The 12,345-nt window shown below is 37.9% G+C and overlaps 1 protein-coding gene across 13 annotated transcripts in view; it reads left to right on the top strand.

Moving 5' to 3' along the window:
- Positions 1-12,345, top strand: part of Prkd1 (protein kinase D1) — a 308,046-nt gene that overhangs the window by 200,617 nt on the left and 95,084 nt on the right. Inside the window, exon 3 of one of the 13 annotated variants that reach the window (XM_011244017.1) lies at positions 196-383. The exons of 11 other annotated variants lie outside the window; for them this stretch is intronic. Coding sequence is in view for 1 of the 2 variants with exons in the window: in NM_001382815.1 (NP_001369744.1) it covers positions 196-308 (113 nt within the window). In the remaining variant the exon portion in view is untranslated. Of the gene's footprint in view, positions 1-195; positions 598-12,345 lie in introns of those variants that run through there. One more of the 13 variants, NM_001382815.1, reaches the window with a different exon arrangement.

The following is a 12,345-nucleotide window of genomic DNA, read 5'->3' as shown; positions in this document are numbered from 1 at the left end:
CATTGTCTCTTCATAGCAGTGAAACCCTAAGACATCAATTATAGATTTTTATGTCCATACTATGACTTTGTGTTTTCCAGAGACTTAAATATTAACCAGCAAGCACTTCCACAGAACTCTACACTGGTCTTCTCACTGTGTCATCCAGTAACATACTACACATACTGGCTATTTCTTTTTCTTTGTGTGTTTTAGTGGATGTGTCCTCTCTCCTCAGCACGAATGCGGAACCCTACAGGATGACCGTGATTCTTCTGCTACACTGTTGTAACTATGCTGAAGGTCCCTCTTTGATCAAATCATTCTGAGTGTGTAAATAACATTGACTGTTAAGTGTAGAATGAGCCAAAAAGATGATGCAGGTCAACTATAATCTGTGAATTGTAAGTATAGTAGCTCTTTTGTTTTTTTAATGTGTAATCTCTACCAAGCCCTGTAATTGTGCATACAAAAATCACCTTTTGGGAGCTTTGGCTGATGCTTTGCTCATCCCTGGTGCTCATTTTATATTTATACACACTCCTAGAAGATGAGATATGATTGCCATATTTCATCTATTCTTGCCTAATCATCAAATAAACAGTTCTCTATTTTAAATCTCCAGTTCAGGTTCATTTTATCAACTTTTAAAAATATATGTAACACAAAACTTGCTTTCTGTCTTATATATATATATTTTTTTCTCTTCAGCACTTTTAGCTGGAACAATTGTAGAGTCCAGGGAAATAATTGTTTTCCATCCTGCCATGAGCCCTTCTGATTAACAGTCTTTATGAGTGGCCCCGACTCTGGGCTTCCCTGAAGCAGGAAACTAATAAATAAATTGTCCTCTGTCGTTAATGCTCATTTGCATGCTTTCCTATTATCATTTCAAACAATATTTTCTGATTTAAGATGACGATTATCATTTAAAATGTATGCTAATTATGTTATGACTCAAATTTTTACAGTTTATTAACTTAAATCTGCATACTTAGGTGTGAAATGTATTATTTTCAGCAGACATACAATTAAGTTCTATGCAGCTTTATACTCTGTTATTATGGGAACATTTGTTCACATCATTTGTGCTTCTGGAGTTTAATGGACTGTCCTGTTTACTCTCTGACACGCGTACTTCTTAATAGAAATGGAAACGTTAGAAAAGACTTACCAACTCCCTTGCTTCATTCCATGCAAAACATCAACAACAACACCAAAAAAAACCCAAAACAAACAAGCAAGCAAACAAACAAACAAAAAAACACCCTTTCTTTCAGACAAAGCTTTAAATGAAATTTTTTGAAACACTGGGAGCCTGTTTGGAGTACATGAAATTATTAAATCTGACCTATTTGGACACTAACATGATTTTCATCCCCAAACCTCAAAATAAAAGTGCAAGAAAAGGAAAAGAATTCCAGGTCCCATTCCCAGATGGCATTCCTGACCCACCTGGAATGCTGCTACTTCCCAGCATAGGAACAAGGCTACACAAAGGTGCAGTCATTGAACAATTTGTCCTGGCTAGGGAGTTAAGTTGTACATATCCATATTGTCTGAACCCAGACCCTATTAGAAATTATAAAATATTATTTTAGCTTGTTGGATATAAGAAAAAAAATCTTAATGTGTTTGAAAGAAAATTGGGTCACAAGTTTCCAAAAGAATAATAGAAATTAACCAAGAAATTATTCTAGGAATAAGATGATGATTAATCAACATGCCCCACATGTGGTCTTTTATGTGGGGTGAGGTGAGGGATATCATGGGCACACATGTCTGTGTGAACACATTTAAAAGTCAAAGCAGGAAATTGCTGTCTTCAGCCATCACCCTACTCTGTTACTTTGAGACAGGGTCTCTCACTAAACTGAAAGCTCACCATTTTTGTTGGGCTAGCTGGACAGTGATGTACACTCATCTCTACCCCAGAATGCTGACATTACAGGCATTTACACTCATGTTTGGTTCATATGTAAATACTGGGAATTTTAATTAGGTCTTCATGCTTGTAGACATCTTTCCCACCAAGGCATCTCTCTAGTACCTGAAATCAATTTAATAATGATTATTAAACAGTTATAAACAATGTTATTCTTTGGCAATAATGGGGCCTACCTAACTGAAATCAACTGAATCATAGTTAACAGCAGCAGTTGAAGAACAGATGCATCACGATCTACCTGTTGGCTCAGCATTCTTAGCCAGAACAGAAGTAACGGTACAATAATGGATGATGCAGTCTTGGAAAGCAGTGTTCTTTGAAGTTGATGTAATTCTATCATCTGTACGACAGAAACACAACCACTAATTTTGTGTGTTTTGGGGATCAACTTAAATTTACAAATAGTAAAAAGAGGAGTACTTGGTCTAAATTACTAATATAGAAAACAAGCATCCATTTCATGGTCTACTTGTTTTGCTGAATTCCTTCTCTGGTGCGGTGCAGTACAGCACAACTTTCTGAAACCTGGAAAGCAATGTTCTGTACTTCCCAACGTTGTATCCACTGTCACTTGTGCCCATAGAGAACTTGAACTTATGTCTGAAGAAGGGGATCCTGTACTTTCTTAAATTTAAGAATATCGCTATGTGGGCAAAATGGTTGCCATACTGAGGATGAAGCTGTAGAGGTCCTTACAGTTCACCTGGCTTTGTTTTCTGCTCTTTGTTTTCTGCCCCACTCCATTCTAAACCTTCTATGAGTTCTTTGGCTGTTCCTCATCTACGACAACTTTCATAGCTTATTTATCTTCATATATAACTTGAAAGTAGGGATGGTAATACCTTCAGGAGTTCTTTTGTTTAGTTCAGTAGTTTCTTATTGTTTTGTTTTAGTTATTATGTGATTTTGTATTTCTGTATGAAGCTGACCATTGTCCTTTCAAGATATGTGAACAATTCTGTTGAAATTCTTTTATTCACTTTATATCCCAATCATGCCCCCTGCCTCAGGACAAAACTTAGAAAAGCCTAACTTTCCTCTGCCCTAGGCTGACCCTGAACTCAGGATCATCTGCCTTTGTAAGCATAAACAAAGAACTTAGCTGAGTGGGATCTCTTGACATCACCACTTCCTAAATCTCTTTATCTCCTTCCTTAGTAGTTTTCTAATTTGTTAGCTCACAGGGCAGCTGCTTTTGTTCCTTTAGATTCGTGAAGCCCCTCGTATAATCCATATTGCATCCTTATGTTTTGCAGAGTTGAGAAAGAATTTATTTTCGAATTTTGTATTTAGATTCTTTTCCATAGCCTTAAGGGCTGTCTCAGTGCTTACCATTTTGCTGAGACATAGCCACACCCTTGACTCCTGGACTCATGCTGTTTCTAATTAACATGGAGTCATTAACATAAACAAGGAGAAATTTCTTCAGAAGAAAAGAGTGCTCCACTACTAGTACTGGTTCTAGGACAAATGTGCTTTATTACAGAAACAAGCCTTAAGCCCACAGCTGAGATCAGTACTCCTGAAGGCTTACATCAGGGGCCCTGTCCTAGGTGCAAAAACCAAGTCACTCTATCCCGACCAAGGCCATAACAGGCTTGACTTCTGGTAATTTCAATTTCATTCTTTAGTGACTTGAAGTTTTTTTTTATCATACTAGACTCTCAGAACTTTTTTTCTTTTTTTTTATGAATGGGTATTCGATTTTTGTCAAATGCCCTTTATACATGCAATAAAATGAGCATGTGGATTATTTTGTCATTCAGTTTGTTTATATGATTGGATAAATTTGTTGATTTGTGTATTTTATCCCATCCCTGCACATCTGGCATGAGCCTATTTGATCATGGTGGATGATTTTTTTTAAAGTGTTCTTGGATTTGGTGTGTAAATTAACTCTTAACAGTTCTCTGATGAATTTTTGCCTGAATGGCCTGTCTATTGGTAAGAATGAAGTCTCCCACTATTCCAGTGTGATAGTTAAAATGCAATTTAGTCTGTAGTAGTGCTCATTCTACAAACTTGGGTACACTTGTCTTTGGAGCATAGCTGTTTAGAATTGCAATGTCTTCTTGGTGGATTGTTTTCTTCAGTAAGTATGCAGTGTTCTTCCCTGTCTCTTCTGATTAGTTTTAGTTTGAAGTCTGTTTTGTCAGATATTAAATGGCTAAACCAGCTTGCATCTTAGGATCATTTGCTTGGAATATCTTTCTACCCTCTTACTCTTAGAAGATATATATGATTGATGTTAGGGTGTGTATCTTGTATGCAACAAAAGGATGAATCCTGTTTTCCCACTCATTCTGTTAGTCTCTGTATTTTACTGGGGAATTGACAGTGATGATGAGAGGTGTCTATGTGCTATGGTTTTGATTCCTGTTATTTTGTTGTAGTTTTTGTTGTGGGTATATGATTAGCCTCGTTTAATTTTGGTGGTCAAATATTATTTATTCCCTTTGTTTTCTCTGATACAATCAATCTTTTAGGTCGCAATTTTTTTTTTTTTTATCTTCTAGAACCTTCTGGATTTGTAGATCTATATTGCTTAAATTTGGTTTTATCATGCGATGTCTTATTTTTTCTTTCTCTGATGACTGAAAGTTTTCTGGGTATAAAAGTCTGGGCTAGCATCTGTGATCTCTTAGATTCTGAAGTACATTTTGTCCAGGCCTATTAGACTTTTAGAGTCTCCATTGAGAAGAGATTTAGAAGTCTAATAGGACTGCCTTTATGGGTTACTTGTTCCTTTTTCTTCTAGCTTTTAATGTGATTGATTTATTTATTCTGTACATTTACTTTTGATTAAATTTTGTGCTAAGCAGACATTCTTTTCTGGTCAAGTCTATTTGATGTTCTGTATTGTAGTATTTTAAGTGGGCATCTTTTAAGATTAGCCAAACTTTCTATGATTTTGTTGAAATTATATTATGGGCCTTTTACCTACATTTCTTGTCTTCCTATTCCTATTCTTAGATTTGGTCTTTTCATGGTGTGCCAGATTTCCTGAATGTTTTGTGCCAGGAGTTTTTAGATTTAACATTTTCTTTAACTGCTATATCTATTTCTTCCATCGTGTCTTAAATGTGTAAGATTTTCTCTCCCATTTCTTATATTCTATTGCTTTTCTCTGTGATTATCTGAGTTCCTAAATATTTTATTTCCAGATTTAGCTTATTTTATAGATATTTTGTTTTTTGTTTTTTGTTTTGTTTGTTTGTGTGCTTTAAATTCTACCTTCATTTTCAGGTCTGGAATGAATTTTTCATGTCCTCCCAGTGTCTGTTTATGTTTTCATAGATTTCTTTAAGAGTTTATCAATTTCCATTTAAGGAATTTTTATCACATTTATAAAGTTTCTTTTACAATCTTTTTCTTGTGCTTCGGCTATGTTGGACTATTCAGGTCCTGCTGTAGTTTTTCAGCTCCAATCCAGATATATTGTCTGGGCTGTTATTGATTGTGTTTTTATATTCCTATCCGGCTTCTTGCATTGTGGAAATTCTAATTCTAGATGCTGATTATCTTGTCTTTGTTGGGTGAGTGTTTTGTTCTTTGGTTTTTGTTTCCTGTCTGGTTCTTAGAAGTGTATTGGGGACATGTTGCCTGGTACAATTTTTTTATGGAGTCCTGTTAGGTGTGTCTATGAATTGTATCTAAAATGTGTTTCTTAGCTATGGGAGCTGACATTTAGGAATGGGGATGGGCCAGGGTGGGGCTGAGTGGGTTCATAGGAGGGAGGAGAGCAGAGTGTTCCACTAGGTTCTGCTTAGTTATACCCCATTGAAATGGGAGCAGAGATTTAGGAGCAGCCACAGCAGAAGGTCTGCTATAGAGCTATCAGTGAGACTGGGGAATGGGATTAGGAGCGAGAAGTAATCTGCCCTTAACCTACTTGCTTACCTGGTCAGCATTGCCTATGTTCCTAAAGATTCTACTTTGAGTTATTGGCCAGGATTTATCAAAGATGTGGTGGGGAGTTTAGGAAAGGAAGGTCTTTGGGTTCTATGAGAGGTGCAGGAGGCAGTGTGGGTTACAGGGGGTGGAACTGGAGACTGTGCTAGGTGTTCTGATCAAGAGCTGGGTGTAAATTTGAGCACTGGATCTGGAGATCCACAGTTAGCCTATCTGTCTCACTGATTGGGTTGCATAAGCGAACAGATTGTTTAAATAATTATTTACGTAGTATATTTATGCTGATATTTTGATAATAAAATTATACCAGTTATATATTTAATATTAATGATGGCATTTTGCTTCTTTACAGCTATTGAAACACTCTTAGAAACTAGATCTGATTATTTTATTATAAGCATTGTCTACCAGGCTATGGTTTTTCTCCCCCATCCCCCACTGCTCCCATAAAACTAGGCTCATCTTCTCATATCTAGACTAGACAAGGAAGCCCAGTTAGGGGAAATGGATCCAAAGACAGGCAATTGGAGATAGTCCCTGCTGTCACTGTTAGGAGTCCCTCATGAAGATCAAGCTGCAAAACTGTTACATATGTGCAGATGCCCTGGGTCTGTCTCATGCATACTGCATACCTGACAATTCTGTCTCTGTAAGCTCCTACTGGACCAGGTTAGTTGGTTCTATAGGGTGTCTTGTGGTGTCCTTTACCCCTCTGGCTCTCTCAGTCCTTGCTTCACTCTTCCATAGGATTGCCCAAGCTCCACCTAGTGACTGACTGTGGGTCTATGCATACGTCTCCATCAGTTACTACTAGAAACCTCTCTGATGACAGTCCTGTCTGCAACTATAGCAGAATATCATTAAGAGCGTCAGGGGTGTGTTCCCTTGCATGCCATTAGTCTCAACCTGGACCAGTTATTGTTGGCAATTTCCTCAATTTTTACTTTATCTTTACCCCTGCATATCTTGTAGGCTGGACAGATTGTGAGTTGAAAGTTTTGTGGCTGGGTTGGAGTTCCAGTCCCTTCACTGGAAGTCTTGCCTGCTTACTGGTGATAGGTGTTTCAGGCTTCATATCCATTGCCAGGAGTCTTAGCTGGAGTTATCTTCCTAGCTTCCTTGGAGTTTCCATTTTCCTAGATTCTAGTTTTGTCCCAGAGTTCTGCCTCCCAACCTGATTACACTTGTCTTTACCAGGACTCTCTCCCTCTCTCCCTCCCTCTCTCCCTCTCTCCCTCCCTCCCTTCCTCCCTCTCTCCCTCCCTCTCTCCCTCTCTCCCTCCCTCCCTTCCTCCCTCTCTCCCTCCCTCCCTCCCTCCCTCCCTCCCTCCCTCCCTCCCTCTCTCCCTCTCTCCCTCCCTCCCTCCCTCTCCTCTCCCCCTCTCCCCCTCTCCCCCTCTCCCTCTCTTCCTCTCTTCCTCTGTCTTCCCCCATCTGATCCCTCCTGTTCTTATACTTCCCCTGCCATTGAGTCTCCTCTCTCTGTCTCCCCAGGTGTTTATTCTATTTCCCCTTCTAAGTGAGATTCAAGCCAACCCCTTTGGACTCTCCTTGTTACTTAGCTTCTTTGGGCTTCTGGATTGTGATATTTAGAATCCATTTATAAGTGAGTGCATACCATGTCTAACTTTCTGTGTCTTTTTTTTAATGTCATTCAAGATGATATTTCTTAGTTCCATTCATTTGCTTCCAAAATTTTGTTGTTGTTTGGTTTTTTTGAGACAGGGTTTCTCTGTGTAGCCCTGGCTGTCCTGAAACTCACTTTGTAGACCAGAACTCAGAAATCCACCTGCCTCTGCCTCCTGAGTGCTGGGATTAAAGGCATGCGCCACCACGCCTGGCTGCTTCCAAATTTTATAAAGTCATTTTTTTAAAAAATAGCTTAGTAATACTCCATTGTCTAAATGAACCACTTTTCTTTATCCATTCTTCACTTGAGGAACATACAGGGTGTTTCAAGTTTCTATCTATTATGAATAAAGCTGTTATGAAGATAGTTGACCAAATGTCCTTGTGGTATCGTGGAACATCTTTTTGATAAATACCCAAGAGTGATACACCTGGGTCTTGAAGTACATCTATTCCCAATTTTATAAGAAACCACCAAATTAATTTCCAAGTGGCTATATTTCCTCCCCAAAATGAAATATTTTTGATTTGTTGTTTTATCATTTTTCAGATCTGAGATGTACTTTTTCTTAGTACCTAAGAAATTTCAGTGTTGGTCGACTGTTTCCTTTTGTTTATAAAGCCCTTGTGTCAAAAGATGGCCTAGTCGGCCATCACTCAAAGAGAGGCCCATTGGACACACAAACTTTATATGCCCCAGTACAGGGGAACGCCAGGGCCAAAAAGGGGGAGTGGGTGGGTAGGGGAGTGGGGGTGGGTGGGTATGGGGGAATTTTGGTATAGCATTAGAAATGTAAATGAGCTAAATACCTAATAAAAAATGGAAAAAAAAATAAAGCCCTTGATTTGACTAAGCTCCATGCGCTATGGAAGTGATGACATATGTTTGTAATGCCAGCACTCCTGCAGCTCAAGGAAGATCAGAAATTCAGGGTCATCTTGATTACATAGAAACTTTGAGACCCACTCAAGATATGGGCAGTTCTGTTCCCACCTCATCCTCCCATAAGTAAATAAGTAAGTAAGTAAATAAATAAATAAATAAAGCAAAGCAAGGAAAGCCAAGGGGCTCGGGGAGGAAAAAAAATAAAAATAAAAAACGTTTTCTTCTAGATTTCCCATGAGAAGTTTTACTGTTTGGGATTATATTTGAGTATTATATTTAGAGTTAAACTTTAATAAAGGTACAAAATATGTTTATTTCTTGAAATGTGTCTGTCATAATTTTATATACCAAATGAATATGGTACAAAGTAATATAGTACTTGGAATATATTTTTCATTTAAATTATTTTGACAAATATTCTTTGAGTTAATTATAGCCATTTGAAAGAAAAAAATAAGTTATGGACAGATGCTACATCTTATAAATAGGTAAAAATATCAATGAAGTCATGTACTGTGGAGTATTTAGGAAGATTGCTCAATTGTTCATTCTGTTTTTCTAAGTATAGATTGGCATTTAAGTTATCCATATACCTGTGTAAAAGTATGTACGAAGAAAACATCTTTTTTTGTAAATTTTATTAGAGTGTATTATTTTGTACAAAATAATAGATTGCACTGTATCATTTTTATGCATGCATATTATATTTTGGTCATGTTTACAATCCCTATTCCTTTAAACTTCTGCAAAAAATGGTGTATATTCAAATATTTAGGAAGTTATGACCAATAAATTTGAGGAAAAGGATTGCTTTCAGTGTATTGGTTTTGAAGAGCATGTAGAGACTAGTTTTTAGTGAATATATTTTTATACATTCTTAATTTAATAGCAAAGCCCTTAGTCCTGCTTTGGAGGGGCTGAGGAAGTAACTCAGGGGTCAACTGCTTGCCTAGCAGGTGTGAAGTCCTTCCTACAAACCACAGCATTGCTGAAAAGAAGCAACTAATGGATGTAAAACAATGCTCTCATTTAATCAAAATAGGCAGAGGAGCTAACTTCATCACAGAGGTTTGGTGCCACATCTTTCATCTTGCACCTCTTCCTGGGTTTGCTATTCCGAGTTCCCTGCCTTTTCTTCCCTTAACTCATAGCTGTTCCTCTGCTCTGGGACCCTAATAAATCTCTAGGTTGCTGTTGGTGAAAGAAATGAAATAGTAAATAGGAATTAAGACTTTTCACCCGAATCAAGTAGTGCCCAGCAACAGAAGAACTCTGGGCTGCAGCTGCTCACAATATGGGTGGCTACCTGATGCTTTGGATAGATAGATAGATAGATAGATAGATAGATAGATAGATAGATAGATAGATAGATAGATAGATGGATGAATAGATAGACAGACAGGCAGACAGACAGATAGGCAGATAGAGTCAGAACCTGTTTGATATTCTGTGAAAGAAAAAAAAAAAAAAACTAAAGATTACCATGGGAGAGTTTAGGAGAGGATAGTTTGTATAAAAGGACCCATAAGAATTTGGGTGTGGATTACTGGGTTAATGTGTATTTTTCAGTTGGGGTCTACATATAGTCAACTGTATGTAAAGTGAACAAATTTTAATTAAGGTAAATATATTTCAACAACCCTTACTGGAAAATATAAATGAAGATTTTTAATACTCAGAAATGAATAGAAATGAAAAGTCTTTCACTATAAGGTATTGGTATAAACCTATATTACAGCCTACTGCCATAGCCTTGCTATCCTGTGAGAACTGGGTGGGAAGTTCCTACTGCTGAATGCACCACATACTTTAGACAAGGAGTAATAAGGGTGGTCCTGGCTAGGAGGCTTTCAATGCTAGCTTTCGTAGTGCTGGAATATTCTCTCCAGGATGATTCTCTATACAGTACTGGGGAGAGGTCATCAAAAGTCTTACTCAGCTGTGAACATTGTGATAACCAATACAACTGCCCTGGCAAGATATTCCTACTTGTATAATTGTGGCATAGATAGTCCAGGAATAATCAGCTACTTTCTGATTGGATTCAAGTTCTGATCCACAAGATAGAATTTTGCCTGGTGCCATTAACTGAACCAACAACTTGTTTCTGGGCAGTCATAGGGTGTACTGAAGAGCCTTCTAGCAATGTTTTGTTAAATAGACACTAATAAATTGCCAGTTAGATTATTATCTTTATACTCAAAGATTAGTACATCTATCAACCCCCGTCAGAGATACTTTTTTATAGTAGATACTGATTAACAAAGAGTACCACAACTGTTCAACATCTAGATAATAACAGACTGTGAAATATTCAGCTCTAAATGTGACATCTGTATCATACTCCCTTCCCAGAAGGCTCAGGAATTATCATAGAAGGGTTAAAAAGATCACTAAGAGCCAGAAGTGATGGGCATCTGCTGGGGAACAGTATTTGCCAGACATGACAGCACCACTGGATATATGAAGAGTCAGTGACCATAACAATATGCACAAGACCTGTGCAAAATCAAGCCAAACATAGTTACAGCATGGATAGGGTCAGTCATGGATGAAATCTCATCCCTAGCAGAAGAGCTGTTGGCAGCCAGTACTGTTGAGTGTTGAGGAAGGAACACATATGGGTAGTTCTAATTGGGTATAGTTGGTTAATCTAGAAGAGAGCACATGCAATTGGGAAGAAAAATGGATGTTGAGGTATGGGAAAGAAAGAACTAGAGAGGAAAGAATGAGAGGTGGGTTAGATGAAAATTTATCATATGTGTAACTGAAATCATAATAACAAGTTCCAAATACTGTAGGTGTCCATCAGCACAATGCTCTCTCTGTCCAGAGCCAGTCCTCTTCGTTGGCAGTGAGAGAGTCAGCAGAGTGGGAAGAGATTCAGCAATAGTTGAACCCTTTCCATCTGAAGGAACTCTAGTTGAATTTCCCAGCTTTCGGGAATTTATGCTTAAAAAACAGATATAAGTATCGGATTTTATGAAAAATACAGTGAGCCTTTCAAAAACATGAAGCCAACCATGTAGGCTCATGGCTTGGAGCCTCTACATGCAAATGTATTGGAAAACAGTGATGCCATTGGTCCCAGGAAACCCTGTTGCCCACATCCCTGTATAATACTATACATAGTCTTTGCCTACAGTCCTTTAGTTAGGAGCCTAAAGAGTAATTTGTATGCTGGTGGTCCTCATGTAAATTAGGTCATTATCCTTTTTAGAGGTATAAAATCTCCTGTACATGACGGCACTTTCTAAGCAACAGCCTTGACCTTTCATTCCTCTGTTCAGAGTACCTGCGGAGCATGCACTCATTAGCTCGAATTTGACTCCATGACATTTTTACTTAATTTTCTTTTTTCTCGGCGCTAGACACATGGGGTAACCATTTACATTCTTTCTTGACCTGAGATGCTCTCTAATCTCTTTCCAGCTGTGGCATTTGTCATTCAGTCCCATCAGGATATGGTGACCCTTCTCTCTTTACTGCAATGCTTGACTGTTAATTGATTCACATTAGAGAAGGAACTAGAAACCGCCATATGGACTTAGCTGTATTTAATTATGGTTAACCAGAACAGTGGATGAAAATCCATTTCCTCTGGAGTGCAAACATTCTTTAAGTAGAACAAATAACAATAGTTCCTAAAATCCTTAGATTTAAGCGCTGTTGGTTGGTAATAAAGAGCTTCATTCCTTTCCATTAATACTGGTGGTCACGATAATACCAATCATTGTAAATAATAATAGTAACTGTGAGTCACACTTTGATACATCTGACTTCCTTGTGATTGAATTTGAGGCCTCTCCAAAGGAGTGAAGGCCATGTGTTTTCAGTATGCCTAGACAACAACCTATGTCCCGAAAGTTGTCAAGCCAAGAGCAAAGGGTACTACTGTATAACTAAATGGACAAGCTTTCAAACTGACTTCTAGATTCCTATGTTTATGCCCATAGATAAAATCTGCTCCCATCCTTTATCATAGAAGCCT

The sequence above is a fragment of the Mus musculus genome, chromosome 12, assembly GCF_000001635.26.
Source record: "Mus musculus strain C57BL/6J chromosome 12, GRCm38.p6 C57BL/6J".
In the NCBI taxonomy this organism is placed as follows: domain Eukaryota; kingdom Metazoa; phylum Chordata; class Mammalia; order Rodentia; family Muridae; genus Mus; species Mus musculus.
The sequence above is the reverse complement of the archived record's forward strand: the minus strand, read 5'-3'. Positions and strand labels throughout refer to the sequence as shown.